Genomic DNA, 20,707 nt, shown 5'->3' on the forward strand with positions numbered 1-20,707 from the left:
TTTCTTCTTTCTTTGCTTCTATTTATGTTTCTATCTTTCCCCACCCAAACAAACAAAAACAATATACAGATACTTGTCCTCTTCATCATTCCTCTCTCCCTCTTTTTCCTCTGAAGAACTGAACAAAGAAACCTTTTGGGTAATTTTCACTTTTTGTAATGTAACTTTAATCATAATCAATCATAATCTTCTTGTTCACTTCAATACATAATCATCTCATAAGTTTATAGTTTCAAGATTCTTTTTGCATTTGGTTTCTTCTCTGCATGTTCATAATTGTACAGCGAAACTTTAGCCCTTGTGAATCTTAAACTCCTGATCTTCCTATATGTTTATGGGATTGAAGATCTTATCTATTTTTATAGCATGAATGTTGTTCTTGCAAAACCCATGAAAGATTCCAGTTTTCTCATGCAAAAGCTTCAAGCTTTTTTTTTTTTGTTTCTTGTTTTTTTTATTCTCTCTCTGATAGACACATGTCCATGTTTCCTGACAAAACACTCCTTTAGCACCTGACAAGAAGCCAAACATATTAGCTTTTGTCTTATATCTGAGATACCTAATACAATTTTTTTTGCCACATGACCTTTTAACACTCTTTGTTTATCTCTGTCATGTGACCAGTGTATCTTAATCTCTTAGTAAATCAAAGATGCAAAACGGTCACACAGAAACTGAAGACAAGAACCAAATGGTAAGTTTTGTGTTTCTAGATCAAAACTGGCTATCTTCTGTTTCATTGTCTTAAATGTTATGGTGAGTATGGAAATAATTAGACATGGTTGATGTAAATGTAATATGGTCTTTTACCATTCTGAAATATACCTTCTTATTTGATCATGGGTAAAACTCTTTATAGGCCATAGATGATAAACTTCCTCCAATTTCATGGGAAAGGAAGTTAAATAGTCATGCCAAGACCCCATCTGAGTTCAAACTGACTAAACGAGATCACCTTCATCTGGTAATATCATCTTTCTCTCGATCCACCGTACTTTTTTGAATTAAGGATCTTCAATCAAAGATAGTGTGAAATGAGGAATCCTATTTCTTGCTATTCAAGTCATGCTTACCTCAGATGCTCTGTTCTTTGGAAATTACAAAAAAAAAAAAATTAAAACCTCTCTCCCTCTCTCTGTTTTGGCTTTTCGAAAGTTTCCATTAGGCTATAGATTGTGGCGACACACCAAAGAAGAAGCCGCAAAAGGAAGAGTAAGAGATCTTTCACAATTTTTCTTATGCTCATAAACATTTGATGATCTTTGCCTTCATAAAAATCTCTCAAAATCTGCAGGCATCGATCTTCGACATCTTCAGAAAACACCATATAACAGGAGATCATGGTGTCCCTTTAGGAGGGATTGGGTATGAAATTCACATACACTTCACAGTTGCATAGAAAAGAAAACAATAATGTTCTCAAGTCTAAATATCATCTGTTGCAATGTATTAATGTACAAACCCGCGGGGACAAAAACTGTGTATCAGTGCAGGAAGCATTGGAAGGAGTTACAAGGGTGAGTTTCAGCAGTTCAAGTTATTCCCAAAGATTTGTGAGGAAGCTCCAATCCTCACAAACCAATTCTCTGTAAGCAACCAACCAACCAACCATAAACATTGCTTTGTGTTCTTTTGTTTGATAGATCTATGAAGTATCCTTCTGATGCTTCTTGGTTTCAAAACTTATATAGGTATTTGTTTCTCGCCCGGGCGGTGTGAAGCACTCAACTGTTCTATGTCCAACAAGGCCAGAAGTGATTAAGTAAGCCAAATCCATTTGTCTTCTCTTGTGTCTTCATTAAATCCCTAGTTACTGAAACAAAGTAAATATACAAATGATCTTAATATATGTTTATTGTATACGATTGTGCAGAGATAATGGAGGCTATTTGTGCAGAGGTGAAGCTCCAAATGTAGGAATTGATTCTTGGGATTGGAACATGACAGGGGAAAAATCCACCTACCATGCTCTTTATCCTAGGTCCTGGACGGTCTACGAAGGTACAATGTTGTTTTGTAACCATGTTTACTATTAGATAAATCTATTGCAGATTCTTGATTTATGAAGGTTATGAATAAATGTGTGTAATTGATGAACAGGTGAACCTGACCCTGAACTCAGAATAGTTTCTCGTCAAGTCTCTCCCTTTATACCTCATAATTACAAGGAAACCAGTCTTCCTGTATCGGTTTTCGACTTCACGGTATGAATATTCAATGGGTTCTACCTCAACATTATAACTTAGGTAAAAGTTGTTCTGAGCTGATTGATTTATGTCATATATCAGGTGACTAATACTGGAGCAGAACAAGCAATTGTTACACTGCTCTTTACTTGGGAGGTAATCAATGTGAATACATAACAACTATCTCCTTGTTCATCTTCTTTAAGAACCTTTTGGGAGATTTTTTTTCTTTTTACTCTGTAAGAAAATTTTGACGGTCCATTTGTTTCTGTGGTTAATTAGAATTCTGTGGGAGGAACTTCTGGGTTAACTGGACAGCACTTAAACTCAACAATAATGTAAGAATTTTTCATCAAATGCTGCAATAGATTTTTTCTATGTGCTTCTTTTACTAAATCTCGTTTTTTTTTTTTTAATGGAATCTTCTAGGGCAAAAGATGGAGTTCATGCAGTAGCTTTACACCACAAGTAGAGACCACTTCCTCTGACTCTTTGATTGGTCTCAGTTTAGTGTTGGTTATTGGAAGATCTTGTGTTGATAATTGTAATGCGACTCATCTTGCAGGACAGCAAATGGACACCCACCAGTGACCTACGCAATTGCAGCAAAAGAAACAGAGGATGTTCGTGTCTCATCGTGTCCAAGTTTCTTAGTTTCTGGTACTAGCCCTAACAAAATCACAGCAGGAGATATGTGGGATGAGATTAAAAAGGTTATATATTTCTTTAACCAATAGTCTTCCTTATAAAACAATTTAAAAGAATGATCAGTCTCTTAACCTCTGTTTTTCCACTCTTTAGAACGCATCGTTCGACAAGTTAACCAGCAACGCATGCTCTCCATCAAAACCTGGGACTTCCATTGGAGCTGCCATAGCAGCAAAGGTGAAAGTTCCACCCGGATGTGACCGTACAGTCACATTTTCACTCTCTTGGGATTGTCCAGAGGCTAGATTCGACGAGAAAACTTACCATAGGTATGCATGCATGGCATGGGTTACCACCCTATTAGACTTCAGGCCAAAATAAAGTTTCAGCATATAAAAAACTTTGTTTCTAACTTGAATTTTTTCTATTCAATAGACGATACACAAGATTCTATGGCGGTTTAGGAAATGCAGCCGTGGCAATGGCTCATGACGCTCTTCTCAGTATGCAAACACTTTCTTTTTTTCTTTTGTACTTTAACTAAAGTAAGAGATCATCATCATCTCATGATCCTTTCTCCTTATTTGTTGTTAGACTTCTCTGAGTGGGAGACTCAGATTGAAGAGTGGCAAGCTCCTATTCTTGCTGACACATCACTTCCTGAGTGGTACATTTGCTTCAATATACTTTTTCTTCTTTTCTTTATTCGTTTGAGCTGAAGACCCTAATCGTAAAACATTTTCAGGTATCGAACCACTCTCTTCAACGAACTATATTATTTCAACTCAGGAGGAACCATCTGGACAGGTAACAAACATAGATCCTTCCACAAACTTATGTAGTTTTCTGTAACTTTCATTCTTCTAAACCCGATTTTTCGATTTTTGTTGATAGATGGGTTGCCTCCGAAGCAAAGCCTCGATAGTATAGGAAGAAGAAGGATCTCTCTAAGCATATCAACCATAGACAATCCTGATTCAGACCAGAACAACATAGCCTTGGACATCCTAGGAAGAATCGATGCGGTCTGCTCACAGATTCACGCTCCTCTATCCTCAAATGCTGCCCTCGGAACCACTATGGTTCAGCATACCGAAGAGAACATAGGACAGTTCCTTTACCTAGAAGGGATCCAGTATCTAATGTACAACACCTACGACGTTCACTTCTACTCCTCTTTCGCATTGCTCATGCTTTTCCCCAAACTCGAGCTGAGCATCCAGAGAGATTTTGCGGCAGCCGTTCTGATGCATGATTCCAGCAAGAAACAGGTCATGAGCTCCGGCGAATTCGTTACAAGGAAAGTTCTTGGAGCGGTTCCTCACGATATTGGTTTGAACGATCCGTGGTTTGAAGTAAATGCTTATAACTTGTTCAACACGGATAGGTGGAAAGACTTGAATTCCAAGTTTGTTCTCCAAGTTTACAGAGACGTGGTGGCAACCGGTGACATAAACTTTGCCAAATCTGTTTGGCCATCGGTTTACACCGCCATCGCTTACTTGGACCAGTTTGATAAAGACGGAGACGGGATGATAGAGAATGAAGGGTTTCCGGATCAGACGTATGATGCTTGGTCTTGCACTGGTGTTAGTGCTTACTGTGGTGGTCTCTGGGTGGCGGCTCTTCAGGCCGGCTCCGCTTTGGCCCTTTTAGTTGGGGACAATGGGGCTGCTGTTTACTTCAACGCCAAGTATGAGAAGGCTAGAAGCGTTTACGAGAAGCTCTGGAATGGTTCTTATTTCAATTATGATAACAGCCGAAGTGGCTCGAGCTCATCAATCTTGGCTGATCAATTGGCTGGACAATGGTACGCGAGGGCTTGCGGACTGAAGCCCATAGCGAAAGAAGAGTGGATCAAGAAAGCGTTGGAGACGGTCTACGACTTCAACGTGATGAAAGTGAGAGGAGGGACGCGTGGGGCTGTCAACGGGATGTTACCGGATGGACGAGTAGACACAAGCACGATGGTGTCGAGGGAGGTTTGGGCCGGGACTACATACTCGGTCGCGGCTTGTATGATTCAAGAAGGGCTTGCGGACAAAGGGTTTAGGACAGCAAGTGGAATCTACGAGGCAGCTTGGTCTGACCGGGGTCTCGGGTAAGCAGCAGCTCATAGCATAATTATTTCTTTTCATGTTTGCTTTTACCAATTTTTGTTCTTGGTTACAGCGTCTCATTTCAGACACCAGAAGCTTGGACCACAAACGACGAGTATAGATCACTTTGTTACATGAGGCCATTAGCAATATGGGGGATGCAGTGGGCACACACAATGCCGCAACCTAATAGAGAACAAGAACAATCATTAAGGCCACAAGAAGAAGAGGAAACGTCTGTGCTGTTTCAGCAACACGCAGGGTTCATCAAAGTGGCTCACTATCTGAAAACCACCAAGGGAAAAGACCACAGAAGCCGCCTCCAGTCTGCTTACGAAACCTTCCTCAGGGTTGTCCGCCTTTAGACCACTACCTAATAACGAGCCACCTTTTTTTTGTCTCTTTTCCGTGTCGTGCTTTAAATGTTTTGTTACTTTCAGTTACAGACATAATCAAGTGTCTTGGAAGTGTAATGGCAAATGTGTAAGATCTAAATTGCAATTGTTTAACTGCCTGAGAAGCAGCATAATGAAAATGTTTTTTTTTATGAAACGGCCTAACTATGTAGGATGATGAATACAAAACCTTTGGAGCAAGAATAACAAAAGAAGATCAAAGCTTATATTTTAGGAACACCTTAAAGAATAGCAACAGTAAATAAGTAACAACAACTTAAGGTTTACTCAGATCGCAGTGCAAAATGTAAGGTGGAACAGAGTCATGCGCCATTAAGATCCACGATAATAAGACGACATACCAAAGATTAAGAAAACACGGGGGCTGTCTAATTCAGGATGTGCAGTTTAGGGATACAAGTCTAATAATCTGAGGATACATGTGATCTTCTAGCGAGTCACATCACAAGCCTAGTCTGCATCATACTGACTGATTTGAAGAAACAACGACTTCACTGTGCTGTTCCTGGAGCAGCTGCATAGCCTGCTGGCTGAGTTGCAGACTGATCATATCCCGCCTGGGCAGGTGCAGTCTGGGAGTAAGAGGTTTGGCCAACAGGTGCCGCATATGCTGATGCGTTTCCACCTCCATAGCTAGGATACTGAGAGCCGTAGCCATAGTTTCCATTGCTCTGAGCCGGGGCGTTACCATAAGCCGGCTGTGTAGAGGGATATGAGCTATAACCACCGGTTTGAGGTGCTTGCCCATATCCAGCTGAAGTTTGCTGCACACCAGAAGCTGGTGTTCCACCATGCTGTTCATAAGCTGGGGTAACTGCTGCTGCTTGTGTACTATTATAACCATCGGATGGTGCTGCAGAGTTGTATGAAGGGTAAGTTTGCTGACCAGGAGTACTTGATGCATAACCATATTGCTGTTGTGGTGGAGCCATGTTTGCACCATACGATGGTGCTGCTTGAGGTGGACCTTGGTAAGGCACATCAACAGAAGGTGCTGCTGGCCTTGGAGGCCCATATCCTTGCTCGGCTGGTCCTTGCATCCCATAAGGTCTACTTGGCTGCTGCATTTGGTGCTGACCACCGGCTGGTGGATAGCCCTGTTGGTATCCACCATAAGATTGCTGCATAGGAGGATTATCATAGTTTGGTTGATCATACATCTGCCCATAATTCTGCTGACCACCTGCCTGAGTGTACGGAGCAGCATGGTTGGGCACAGGACCTGGGTTTTGAGGTCCTTGTCTACTGTAATAATCATATGGACCAGAATGTGGAGGCCTTTGTTCCCAACCAGGACCATATCCACTCCTCGGAGGCATATGTTGTGGAGGATAACCGCCGGAGTTGGGAGGTCTGTAATGTGAACCATGAGACGGGTATGGTCCACCATGATGATAATTGTATGGCATTGAATGGGGCCCATGAGGACCACGTGAACCACCCCATTGAGGCGGACCACCGGGTCCTCGTGGTTGGTAAGCAGGCGAGTTATAACCACCAGAATAATGTGATGGCCTTGTATCCTGCAAAAGATACAACCATGAAACCTTCATTCAGAGACAACAAATAGAAGATAAAATCTCAAACAACTGATAGAACGCAGAGCACAAAAATAACAGCTATTAATCTGAACGTTGAACAAATTGTGCAACAAAGCAGCTAGGGTTCGTAGCATATCATGAAATCTCTAAGTTCACAAAAGAGTCCAAAAAGAGGATCCGACTAAGAACATAGCAACACAGCAAAGAATTTCATCAAAACAGGTCATAAGCAGATGACATTCAGAAACATGACACGTGTTAAAAAATTTCTATGCCATAAAAGTGATAACTCTACAAACAATTCAGCTGTCAGTAGCATTCCAAACTGTTTCAAACTGAAGATGAAGCCCTGGCATCAACTTAGTACCACCATAGCCTATGTGAAACTGCAGTATATGTTTGATACAAGAAATTAAAGCTGATCATTTACAGTATCCAAAATGGTGTCACCAGGCTCCCCTTTAGTAGTTCCATGGTCATTCAAGCCTATCTAACAAAAAGGTGCTGTAATATATCCACGCTCACACTAAGGGCTTGAAGTTTCAAAACAGAAAAGCAGCCTTACCGACTACAAGAACCTGCAAGCGTGAGTGACAAATGCCAAATACCTTCATCCGTAGACCTGGGTAACGTCTATTGTACACCAACAAGGCAATGCTGGCCCCAATTGAAAGGTAATGGCCACATCTGCATTTTTAAAGCCAACACCAATTCGAGTTCTGACACTTTTAACTTAAAGAATCATGGCAATCGACTGGAGGTCGGAACATATGATCTTCTCAACAAGAGAAACAATACACATATTTTCTCAAGATTCCTTATCACAGCAGCATGAACCAAAGTACTCTTTTAGGACGTCAACATGAAGCTATTCATAAGATTAGGGGAGCCACCATATATTTGCACTGAAGTTATTAATTAAGATAGCAGGATGTTTCACATATTTAAAGCAGAAAAATCAGGAAACAAAAAACCCACAAATAAAGTTATTATTCCCCAAAAACACAAAACTAACGTGAATTAGTGAAACAAGAAAACAATGGGTTAAGGTAGTGTAACGATAAGTGATCATAGGTAACAAGCTATTTCTTCAGCGTTTGCATGGACCAGAACATTAGCAAACAAAAACTGCCTAAATAAATTAAAGAACATAGCAGGAACCTTTAGATAACACAGTTATCACCTCATCAGGATGGGATTAAGTAAAAACAAACATCAGGATGGGATTATCAAACATATTGGTATACGAGATAATAGATGCACCAATATGAAGGAGAAAACAAAAAAGTTAAGCAATCACATGTTTCAATTTCAATGGTTTCAATTATCAAACAGCAATGTCATCGTTCAGAGAAATAACATCAGAAGACAGACCTGATACATGACATCCTTTATCAACGCGGTAGCTATATCAATTTGTCTTTTATCCCCAGAAATACGAACAGTCCTTTCCTTAGAGCCATCACCTTCTTCAAGTGGTATTAACTATATGAGAAGTATATTAATCAGTTGCAACACAGAATAAGCAAATATTCTCACAAATGTCCTCGGTACTCTTAATACAATCAATATTAAATAGAAAGGACAACCTGAATCCGTGCTCTCGACTTTGTCTGCATGTTCTTGATAGTCTCCCCGCCTCGGCCAATGATCACACCAACCTGTCGAAGATGGATTAGGTATCACTTAGAAGATGGGCAGGCAGAACAATTACCAGGGAATACCTTATCATTTGGAACTTTGATCTCAATTTGCTCTGGGGCCGCTCTTACAAAAAGGGCAGGTACACCTCCTCCTTCAGACTACGATTGCAGCAGAAAAAAAAAACAAATATTCGGTCAGACAGCAGAAACAAAAGTTGTCAATTAACAAAGAAACAAAGACAATTTTCCACCTGGGCTATAACTTCATTGATAAGCTTCTCTGCTTTCTCAATAGAAGCAAGACTCCCAATTATCTCCACTGGTCTTAAAGCTGCATTTGGATCAGCCTCAGAATCCCTCCGGATTTGGATTTTGGCACCAGAACTGAGCTGGAGATTCCGTACCATCTCCCCACCTTTACCAATAAGCGTGCCAACCTGCAAAAGTATGTGAAGAAAATAAATAAGTAAATATACAACTCAGTAAGATAAAATTCATTGACAAAAGAGTCAAAAGGGAAACTAAATTGAACCACCTTTGAACTTGGGACTTCTATTTTGCGAGTTGTGGATTGGGTGTCGTCAACCTCCTTATGAGAAGTGCCACCACTGACTTCTTTACTTGCATCGCCAACCTCTTCAGGAGAACCACTGCCGTTAACTTCCTTACTTTCTTCACCAGTCTGCTCCTGACAACCCCCAGCATTTGCCTTCTGAGATTCATCATCATCCACTACGTTGCTTTCGTTTTCAACTTCTTTCTGAACAAGAGCATCATTCGCTTCCTTACTAGTGTTCACCTCTTTACTTTCTTCAACAGAAACTACTTCCTGGGAGGTTGTAGCCTCAACAGAAGCTGGTTGGTTATCCTCAGCCTGATTGGGCTCCTGCACTTTCTCAATTAGACTATTACCAGTTACCTCTTCTTCACCATTCTCTTGTTTCTTTTCTACAGTTCCCCCAATCCCTACACCAAAATGTCAATACACAGACCAATGAGAATGCATGTTTCATCTATCCCTAAACAAAAACAAATCAATTTACTCCGAATCTGATTAAATACTTCATAGCAACGATTCCAAGAAATGAAAAAAAACATATACCTAACACATCATCGGCCTTGCCGTCGAGCTTGTGTCGCTTTGCCTGAGAATAATCAGATGCTTCCTTGGCATCATCAACAGAAGCTTCAATCGAGCCGGTATGTTGTTCGAGGATCTCCGATTCGATATTCTCAAGCTTGCGCTTGTGGTCGGAAGGCTGCACAGGGAAAGCGATAGTATCTTCTTCCGCCATGACTTGAACGGGGAAAGCAAGAAACGCCGCCTCTTTTGTGATGAATCGGCGATTTCGAGACGCTAGGGCTTCGGAGACTGTGAGGGGTAAGGATGGACGGGGAGTGGTGACTTTGTGAGCAGTGGATTGATTAAAAAGGCTTTTCTATAGTTTCAATTTCTATGTGGGCTTTTTAGTAGGCTTCTTTGTGGGCCATCATTTTCATTTTTCCGTGCCTGTGTTTCTGTTTCAGCTATGTGGGCTTTTCAGTAGGTAACCATGCGGAATGTGAAACGGGATTCAACAAAATGTTGCTGAATGAAGGACGCAAAAACATAAAATGTTACGCAAATTTTAAAATTAGATAAGAGAAAATAATTAAAAAGATGTCATTTTTCAATTTTTTTACCTCTTTAAGAAATCTTGTACGACTCTTGCATGGACATCTCGACGGGTGTACGTACCATGGCTCAGCTGGATCTGGCGCTCTTCGATCAAGCATAAACTTTGTTATGGATCCTTTCGGATCTAGGATCCACAAAAAGTACAGTTTGGGTCTTATGTGTAGCCTCAAACAGTGAGAAAAAAATGGTAATTCTCCTTTCTTTTCGCCTAAAAATATAAAATTTTGAACACTTCAAACTTCTACACTAACACCAGCAAAATGTGTCTATGTGCGAGGAATCTGCAAATGTCAGTGTAGACCTCTCGTCATACTGGAAGTAGAGAACTGTGTGGAAACTCAGATCAAATGGGGTCGATCCAGTAGCAGACAAGGCCATCCCATACATCTTTCATGAGGAAGATGGGTTTCAAATCATCTCCCCTTGAACTCCCAAAGCTCTTTCCAGTTGGAGACAGTTTGCTAAGTGTTTCATCTCTTAGCATAAAATTATTTTTTCACACTCTATTAATGTAGACCAATGCCATTTTTGCTGTAAAGGTTTTTAAAATAAAAACTAGCTCTTATTAGGAAAAAAAATAAAAATATTTAGAAAATAATAAAACTCACCACAAAACATTTGAACCACATCTTCTAAATGTGCTAGGGTGTATGAGTCCAATTTATATGGCTTGATGAAGTAGCTCTTCATGGTGTTAGAAACCCTTTGTGCTACTCTAGAGCTGACTCGAAATCTGCAAAATAAAATTTTAACAAATTGGAATTTATAAAAAAAAATTAGCAAAGGAAAAAAAAGAACAGTTTGTATCAGTAAGAGTTCAATATATAATTACGTTATTCAGTGTACATCAAAAATTGCAATCTAATCAAAAAAAGTATGTGCAAAATTCGTAATGTTTCATCATTAAAAAGACTTAAAATTTTCGTGTATGTGATTTAAGAGTTTTATTATTGATGAACTGAGTTTATTGTACTAATTAAGTTATGTGTTTTTATATTGTTTTTGTGTGTTTATGTTGTGCATATTTAGAGTTTAGTATTTTTTTTATTTTTATAATATTAAATTTAATATTAGTTTTCAAAAAAATAAGGTAAGTATATAAATAAAATAAAGTAATATAAACTAATATTTAAGTCATTTTATCTATTTATGTTAATTACAATAGAAAATATTATTAATATAGTTATTATATTGTAATAGATAAATGTATAAATTAGAAATAATGAGATAAAATGTTGAATTTTGTTAAAAAAAACGGTAGTAGAAATTGAGTATTGAATAATTAGGTGGAACATAAAAGATCATGTGAAACGTTAAAAAGAGAATATTGAATTGTTAGAACCATCATTGTACATGGTCTTAGAGATATTTTTACTCAAGTAAGGATCAACTTGTAAGATACTCCATCATATAGTTGGGTATTTTAATTAGTTTATGAAATTCTTTTTGTTCATCATCCCTAGTCGCTAAAGAGATCAATGTGATACTGTTGAAAACTGAAGTACTACATCTATCTATTAATATAAAGTAGAGTTTTTATCTTCTCTTAAGGTGCCACGTCATCAATTCGAGTGCTGAGAAGCCGCCATATGTCCAGTTTGTAAAACTCACTGTTTCATTCATTTTGTTCTACAATATATTTGGGCTTTAGTTGTGTCGGGCTGTGTTTTATATTTATCGAGCCCATACAATAAGATATCAACTTCGCGATAGATGTGTGTTCATCTTCGCATCTCGAAAGCTCATGGCGATTAGGGTTTCAAGATTGCTCTTTCACCTTCTTCTTCATGATACGAAATGATATCAGTTACAAAATCATCAACTTTCTATTAGTATAAAGTAGAGTTTTTCTCTTCTCTTAAGGTGCCACGTCATCAATTCGAGTGCTGAGAAACCGCCACGTGTCCAGTTTGTAAAACTCACCGTTTCATTCACTATGCTCTGCAATATATTTGGGCTTTAGTTGTGTTGGGCTGTGTTTTATATTTATCGAGCCCATACAATAAGATATCAACTTCCCGATAGACGTGTGTTCATCTTCGCATCTCGAAAGCTCATGGCGATTAGGGTTTCGAGATTGCTCTTTCATCTTCTTCTTCATGATACGAAATGATACCAGTTACAAAATCATCAACTTATAAACCCTCCATTAATCCATCACCCACGATCTCTAATCAATGCGAGTCCCAATCTATCAAGGCGGTGGAGATTCGACTATAAAAAGGTGAGCTTTCTTCTTCTTTTTTTGCAGTTTTTGTTTCTTCGATCGACCGCGACGAACTTTCAGCTTGGGGTTTGTGGTTTCAGCGTCTGAAGAAAAAACAAGCGCTCTTCGACAGTGTGTTTACAAGTTTGCATTTCTCCAGAATTCAGTCTAAAAATTACCTCAACATCTTTGGAAACCTGCTCTTGATCTTATATAGATCTCTAATCGTGTTTTAATGGTTTCTGATTTTTAAATATCAACTTTCCATGAAATCAAAGTTTTCTCTTTATTCCTCCAATCTCAACCGCAGTCTCATGTTGAATTAATATACAACGACCTTTTGCATTTGTCTGGACAGATTATGAGACGGCTCTATGACTAACACTACTCAAGAGTGAACTGATATCACTCAAATTACCCTAAAGAGTGTTACTCTCATCAAAAGAGGTTCAGATGTAGTACTTAGGGATCAAATCCACAAGGAGCTAGGGAACAACTAAATCTAGTGTTTATTAATTCTAAGGGTTTGTAAATGTTTAAATGAAATATCAATACTAACAAGCGAGTAAATAATAAATGTAACTTGGTTGGAAATGATATTAGATACAAGGCCACTATTCAGGTGTTGGAGATCATAATACCTATAGATGCCTAATTGTTGCATGCATGATATATTAGAGCTCAATCGCTTAACTCAGTGATCAGCTGTTGCATGTTTCACTGGTTAACAGGCTAGATCTCGTGTCTCAACGGTTAGTATGTCGACAACGAGAGAGTGTCGATCGATGGTCTATTAAGACGTCGACCGATACACCTTTGCCAACGTTGATCGATAGTCAGTTGAGGACATCGATCGACGGGTTCTAGCCAGGCCTATGCGCGAGTATGATATGCCCTACTAAGATACTAAATTGGCGGTTAGCCCTCTCTATCAATCCTAATATGATAGATAGATGTCAGGATGGGATAACAAGGGTGCTTGAATATGCAATCCTATGATCAAGTTCTAGTTAGCAAGGCTAAAACAAGCAATGAATACAAATCTATCATGAATATCACAACAAGGCAGATCTATAGTTTGGGGCTAATCCCAGAAACCTATCTGAACCCTGGATCTAATAATTTAACTACTCAGACATAGCAAAGCAATTCATAACAATGAAGAAATAGAAACTCATAGTATAGATGAAAAGAAATGATAACAAGGAGTTCCAATCACAAGTGATCTTCTCTCCAAAACTTGTAACAAAAAGGTCTCTACCAAAAAGCTCTCCCTGCCGTCAAAACACTTAGGCAGTATATAATCTACTAGGTTAAAAACTCGTCAGGGCATTTTTGTAATTTAGCTTGGCCTTGGGTTTTAAGTCTGCTGAATCCAAAATGTCGCGTGTCTGATGTCTCGACATCGATCGATGGTACTTGTGTGCATCAATTGATATTAATCTTTATTTATCGAGGCATCTCCTGGTATCGATCGTCAGCAATCGATTGTTCTTCCTCTCATCGACCTCTACGTGGTCAGCTCAGGTGAAATGTACTTTAAGCTCCAAAATGCTCCAAAGTCATAGCTTTACTCTGAAATGCACCTGAACCTGAAAACATATCTAGAAGAGTAGAAAACATAGATATATATATATAGTAAAACACCTATATACCATGGATGAAAACGGATCAAATCCAAGGTATATCATGAACTAACTAAATAAGCTTTCTTACTTTGAGAATCATCTCTCATTCGTTCTAAACTAATCAGTAAACTAAATCTGTAAGCTACGGCTAACTTTTTGGTCTTCCTCTCCGATCTGCAGAGATGCGCTTCTCCACTGTTTAAGTCCGGTTGCTCCGTTTCTGGAGGCCAGGAATGTCCGCTGTGGTGGAGAATTCATGGGAGTTGATATGCTCATGCTGGATTCTCAAGTCTCTTATTTAACTCCGCCTTTTGTTCATAAACAGTTATTTCACCGGTTGAATTATTTAGACATTTCCGTCATACTTAATTTAAATTACAAAGTTAACTTATTTTAATAAGTTCTTGTTACATTTTTCACTGAGACATTTTTCAAAGTTTGGTGATTTTTGTGTCTATTTCGTATTTTCATATTCTCTACGGAAAACTTCTTTATTCATAGAGAAGAGGAATCATATATATAGTTTCCAGTAGTATACAGTAGAACAAATTACTTATGATCTTTTTGACTGCGTTTTCGAAGTATCGATTCTTACAAGTTCCAACGTTTAGTGATATATGTGCACACGAAGGGGATGATAGTAGATGATGAGTATGTACTCATGGGATCTGCTACTAACAAGGGAAGACTCCCACGTGGCCAGGTTTTCCTTCATATCATCATCATCATATATACCATAACAAAACCTCAAAAGTTAGGTTGAGATATGCTAGAGAAGTTGTATTTTTGGTGACTAAAGTAAACAAAAGTATAGAAACTCGAATCTGCTTGGAAGAATAATAACATATTAACTGATAGGTGTTTTGATATCTCTATATCTATCCACAGGTGTATGGAACTATGGATATAGAATGTCACTATGGCAGAGGCTAAACAGGAGATGAGTTCGTGTAGCCTGGTGATCTAGAATGCGTGAAGAACGTGAACGAAATCGCTGAAGGAAACTGAAAAAAATCATAAATACAGAATTTTCAGAGCTGCAAGGTCACTTGATTAAAATACGTAGAGAGTGAAGGTAAAGTGAGCTCACTTCCAGATGTTGGCGGTAAGATCATTGGAGCTCATTCAATGGCTCTCCCTGATACTCTACCCACGTACTGTCACATGGTTTGTTTCGATCTTGAAGAAAAAGAAGCTGAGAGAGTGTTGTGTGATTTGTGTACATTTAACTGTGTTGTTTTGTTTATTCTTTTGTGATTTGTCGTTTGTACCTCTCTGTGTTTCTTATGTTTCCAGGTAATAAAGAAACTATAATATCATTCCAGATGGATGTAATTAGAGGTTCCCGTAAGGATTTATTAAACCGAAAAACTAATATTCAATACCAGATCCCCATTTTAATTTTTTTTTCAACGATACTTTTCGGAATTCAAACTTAAATGCAACGATAATTAAACAAACTGAGCGAGAGAAAATCGCGCCAGACCAAAAATTAAAACAACCAGATTGGTTATGGAATGCACCGTAAGAAACGTGAAACTTGCCACATGCAATTAATTACTCGCGTAATGAAATTTGATTTGTTCATCTGTAGACGAAGGAGAGAAACTGATTAGTAAAATAAACCCTAACTCCCTCCGGTCTGGATCGCAACCTGAAAGTTGTCTACGTGTTTCTTTTCGTAATGGTAGCTTACATTATCCTATCTATTAATCAGTATTATACTCTTTCGAGAATTACAATCAAGCAGACAAAGGATGATGATTATGCAACAATTACTTTTTTACATGGCTCTCTCCGAGAAGTAACAGAAGAAGTTTTACCAACAAAAAAAAGGTAACAGCATAGGATAATGAGAAGATAAATACAAACAACATGGATTTGTAGTTGATACCATAAATTTTACGATTCTCTATATCTCTCTAAACCAGTTGGTACCGAGCAGTTTAACCAAGTTTTACTAAAAAACAGTTTATATGCTTAGCAAAGTTCTTTATGAACTTAACCAAAAAAAAATATTGGTTTAAATTCCATTAACGTTAAGATACATTATCTTTTGTAGCATCAAAATCTGCATATTAGGTTTTTAAAATAATTATTGGTTTGAATCTACTTTTATAACTTTATTTTAAACTAATATACTATAATAGATAATTAATTTCATAATAATATACTTTTACAAAATCCTATTTACCATAGGTATTCAGTGAATCAGTGTTACTTAATCTAAAAATGCAGTACGCAATATTTCTATTGAAATATAATATTATGAAAATAAAACAACAACCTTTAATAAAAAAAAGTTTACTAATAAAAATTATGGTAAATTTTTTAAGGAAATAATAAAGTAATATTTTATATATAAAACCAACGTGAAAAAATATATTGAAAAGGTAATCAAATAAAAATGAAAGAACCAGTTATACTCAAAAAACTAAAAACAATATTTGTTTAATAATCTAAATCAGTTTGGATGATATTGTTAGTTTGATAAAAGTAATAATAAAATGTATATATTTTTAAATAATCAATTTTCAATTGTTATTTTATTTAACTAAATTTAAAAACAAATTTTAAATCGATTCATTTTATATATTATCTAAACCATGTATAGGTTTAAAACGTATAAAAGAAAAGTACCAACATATTAAAACATATATATATATATATATATATATATATGAATGAAAAATAATTGATGATTTATATACTGAATTCAACTGTAATTACAAGTAATTTACTTACTTTTTAATAAAGGTATAGCAAACATAAAAAATGTTAAATAGTTACATTAATTAATTTTTTTTAATAATATATCAGATCTTTTCTACAAAAATAAATATTAAAGATTAATATTATTTTGTTTTAGGGTAAATTGAAAATGCTTACACGTTGACAAAAAAAAAAATTCTTACATACGTATATGTTTTAATTATTTTTCATTTGCTTATCGGCAGGCTTACCCTAGTACCGTTATAATGAAGCCTAGTTTATTTGTTATTAATACAAATTTTATTTGGAGTCTTGTCAATACAAATCTTATTTGGAACGGTACATCCGAACATCAATTCAGTCTTCCTGCCGCTAAACTTTACAAGGAAAAAGTGGAGGACCGCAAAGACAGTCGTTCCCAGCAAACGCACTGGCCGGAAACTTTGTTGTCGGAAGCTTTCCACAAAGGTGATTCTGACTCACGTTCAGTGTCTGCAGTCCAGCAACTGTAGCCGGCACCTTCCCAAACACCAAGTTTCTCGACAGATCCAGCGTTTTCAGCGTCTTCGCAAACGTAAGCTTCCCCATATCAAACCGGAGCTTGTTCCCCGCCGCGCGGAACTCCACCAGATACTCCGTCTGGTTCAGAAACCTGGCCGGACTCCCCGAGATCTCGTTTTCAGACAGATCAATGAAATCGTAAAAGTAATATTCCGCTGGCTTCCAATCGTCTAAGCTCATCTTGATCCCGCATTTCGCAAGCTTCAACGAGAAGATGATCGGCGACGACGTCACCCACTTGGGAATGGTTTTGAGGTGAAACTTGTTGTACGATAGATCCAGAGACTCGATTCCCTTTACGTACAAAGCAGGGAACGGATCGGTAAGAAGATTGTGTGAGAGATCAAGATTGAAGATTTTGGTGAGATTGGCGAAGCTCTTCGGCACGGCTCCAGAGAACTTGTTCCGTGAGAGATCCAACGTGTCAAGCGCCTTGAACCTCGATAGATACTCTGGAATCTTCCCAGAGAGTTTGTTACGGCCTACTTCGAGAAACCTGAGAATTGGCGCCAGCGATGGGATAGACGGAGGCAGGTTCCCGGAGAATCCGTTGCGAGAGAGAACGAGAGATCGGAGCTCCGGCATGGATTTGAAAATATCCGGGATGGTTCCGGAGAGACGGTTACCGCCGAGATTCAGAAATGAAATGAGCTTGAGATTAGCAACCCCCGAAGGTATTGTTCCGGTTAAGAGATTACCGCCAAGATTGAGCTGAGATAGCTTGGTCAAATTGGAAATGGAAGTTGGGATCGGACCGGTGAACCGGTTTCCTTCCAGGCTAAACGCTTCAATCTGGCTTAGCGAACCGATGTTAACCGGGAGTGGACCGGAGAGACGGTTGTTCTCGATGTAAACGTATTTTAGCTGTGGTAACCGGAAGAGGAATTGTGGAAAAGGCCCGGTGATGTTTTTGAGATTCATCAAGTAAATACCGTCGAGGTGTTGGAGTTTTGCTAGCGACGAGGAGATTGTGCCGGAGAGGAAGCTCCCGGCGACCTCGGACTGTCCACTGACCGTGAGCGCGGTGACTCGGTCGCCGGTAAGGCAAGTGATACCGTTCCAGGAGCAGCAAGCAGTACCTTTCTTCCATGAGCTGAGAATTCCCGAAGGGTCTCGGGTTATACCCGATTTGAAAGCTAGAAGACCTGCCTCGTCATCCGGATGACACGTGGCCGCTTTGATGGGGTTTAGACACCGGAGGATGATAACGGCTGTGAAGATGAATACTGAGAAGGAAGAAGAAGAGTTCATGATGGTGTTGTGTTGTGGGGTTGAAAGAAACGAATGGATGGTATTAATAGAGAGTAGAGTGTCTGTCGGCTCGAGATGTTCAAAGTCAAAGTTGACAATTTTGACCGATCCATTTGCATGTGAGTGTGAGACATTACAATTAAAGGTTTCCGTCCCTAACGTGGTCGAATTTATCAGTCCCAACAGGCTTGAAAAAGACTATTTCATCAGATTTTAAGTCTCTTCATTATCCTAAACGCTTTTTTTCTGCTAAAAAACAAAAACATATTTGTTATGTTTTCAAGTATCAAAAAGTCAAAAAGTTCCTTCAGAACCTACGAACATCATCTTTATTCTTAGCACTTAACATAGCTCCTTCGGAATCATCCTGCTGATATACGAAGAATAATATTTAGAGACTAATATTAGAGACTAAGTCTCTAATAGAATATATATTTGCCTTCTACTTAGTCCCACAAGCGGTGGTGTGGCAGTCATAGTTGACGAGCTTACTTACACCAAAGCTCTATTGCCAAACAAGCAACTGCGCAAGTGGGGATTCCGTAACTTTTATGCCACACTACGATTTCGCAATTGCAACGCAAATAGAAGAAGTGCTTTATTTTTTTTTTTAAATCTCCTATTTATCTATCTATCTATCTATCTATAATAATAAAACAGAGTTTTCTCTCACCTCCTGCAGTCACGTCCTTTTTTTAAAGGTGGGCATTTGTTGACGCGTGTTGGCATTTAATTGGTTGCATTTTTTTTTATTCTATATATTAAAAAAGAAGCATTACAACATATTTTTGTACCCACATGTCATCACCACAATCATTCTTAGAATCCTTAGAAAAATATGTTGCTCCATATAAATATAATATAAGTTTTTTATTAAACTAACCATAAATTAATCATAAATGTTCTTCATTGTTTCCTTAAATAAAAATCACAGAATTACTTAATTTGGCTAAAGTATATATGACAATTAATAATTTTGAATAATAAAGATTTGATAAAAACTACTCTATTCTCTATCATTTAAAAAAAAATTAACTTATTAAAATTAATTAAACAACCACGTTAACTATATAATAAAAATTTAGATTTTTTCGTATATGTTATATTTTAAATTTTTAAAAACGAATATAAATAAATAGAGTTGTTAAAAATTTCACATTGAAATTTTTGTGATCCATGATTTAAATTTATGTTATAACAAGATACAAATGATTACGAAATTACAGAAGTAGCAAGTCTCATTTAATATATATTATATATATGTATATTAATATTTTTTTAAAATAAATTATATACCATATAAAATACATAAGTACTTTAATTTTGAATTTGCTTTGAATTTTTTTGATAAACATTTTGAACAATTATTGACAACTTAATATTTAGAGTTTAAACTTTGCATTGAATGTTTTTAAAATTATAAATTACTAAAACTATTAAACATTCCACAAATTTTTTATTGTCATCATTGATTTAAAATTTTTGTTATAAAGAAATACAAACGATAAAAAATAATATGAGTATAAAATATTTTTAACAGATGTCAATATTAAAAATGTACTATATATCTATGTTAATATCATGTAAAATTAATTTTATTACATATAAAATAGAAAAAAATGTTTGTCTCGATTAATAAAATTTATTTAAGTATTTGTACTAATTTAATTATATACGTAAGTTACTAAATTTTTAATTATTTAATATATATTTATTATTTCATAATATGTAAAAAATATATAATACTTAAAAATAATTTATATATAATATTCATCCCGCGCAAGGCGCGTATCTTAACCTAGTACTAGATTTTGACCCGCGCTTTGGAAAGCGCGGATTAGTTGTTTTAATTCGGTTGTGTTTTTATTTTTAAGTTTAAAGATATATTAAATTTGACCGATTATATATGTTTTGGAGCTTATATGCTTTTATCTGATTAATTACTTTTGGATATTATGTATGCTGTGTTGGTTCTTGGTAAAGTTTTAATTTATTCTAATTTTTAATGTTATAGAAAAAATGAATATAAATGTTTATGGTTGGATGAAAATATTTGTATTTTATGTTGATTATTTTAGTTTGTTTATTACTGCACTCTTTAAAAATTTAATTTTGGTGAATCAATTTTATACATGTGT

General features: G+C 37.0%; 3 protein-coding genes across 3 annotated transcripts; 1 reads left to right on the plus strand and 2 right to left on the minus strand.

Annotated features, from left to right (window-relative positions):
• Positions 1–5,479, plus strand: LOC125577574 (non-lysosomal glucosylceramidase-like). Its single transcript, XM_048739003.1, has 19 exons — positions 1–139; positions 625–694; positions 860–964; positions 1,156–1,212; positions 1,295–1,365; positions 1,489–1,588; positions 1,692–1,762; positions 1,874–2,001; positions 2,101–2,204; positions 2,289–2,342; positions 2,469–2,524; positions 2,616–2,654; positions 2,752–2,899; positions 2,988–3,163; positions 3,270–3,337; positions 3,429–3,501; positions 3,580–3,641; positions 3,729–4,935; positions 5,007–5,479. The coding sequence occupies exons 2-19, from the start codon at positions 653–655 to the stop codon at positions 5,296–5,298; spliced, it is 2,853 nt and encodes a 950-aa protein (XP_048594960.1). The 5' UTR covers positions 1–139; positions 625–652; the 3' UTR covers positions 5,299–5,479.
• A 53-nt stretch (positions 5,480–5,532) lies between these two features.
• On the minus strand, positions 5,533–9,952 carry LOC106421155 (far upstream element-binding protein 3). The gene is made up of 7 exons (XM_013861996.3): positions 9,636–9,952; positions 9,069–9,499; positions 8,785–8,970; positions 8,615–8,692; positions 8,480–8,551; positions 8,265–8,375; positions 5,533–6,872 (listed from the first exon to the last, which is right to left on the minus strand). The coding sequence occupies exons 1-7, from the start codon at positions 9,826–9,828 to the stop codon at positions 5,841–5,843; spliced, it is 2,103 nt and encodes a 700-aa protein (XP_013717450.1). The 5' UTR covers positions 9,829–9,952; the 3' UTR covers positions 5,533–5,840.
• Positions 9,953–16,937: 6,985 nt separating this feature from the next.
• On the minus strand, positions 16,938–18,793 carry LOC106421179 (DNA damage-repair/toleration protein DRT100-like). The gene has a single exon (XM_048739004.1). It carries the CDS (start codon positions 18,567–18,569, stop codon positions 17,130–17,132), a length of 1,440 nt encoding a protein of 479 aa, XP_048594961.1. The 5' UTR covers positions 18,570–18,793; the 3' UTR covers positions 16,938–17,129.
• Between the last annotated feature and the right edge of the window lie 1,914 nt (positions 18,794–20,707).

The sequence above is a fragment of the Brassica napus genome, chromosome A9, assembly GCF_020379485.1.
Source record: "Brassica napus cultivar Da-Ae chromosome A9, Da-Ae, whole genome shotgun sequence".
Taxonomy (NCBI): domain Eukaryota; kingdom Viridiplantae; phylum Streptophyta; class Magnoliopsida; order Brassicales; family Brassicaceae; genus Brassica; species Brassica napus.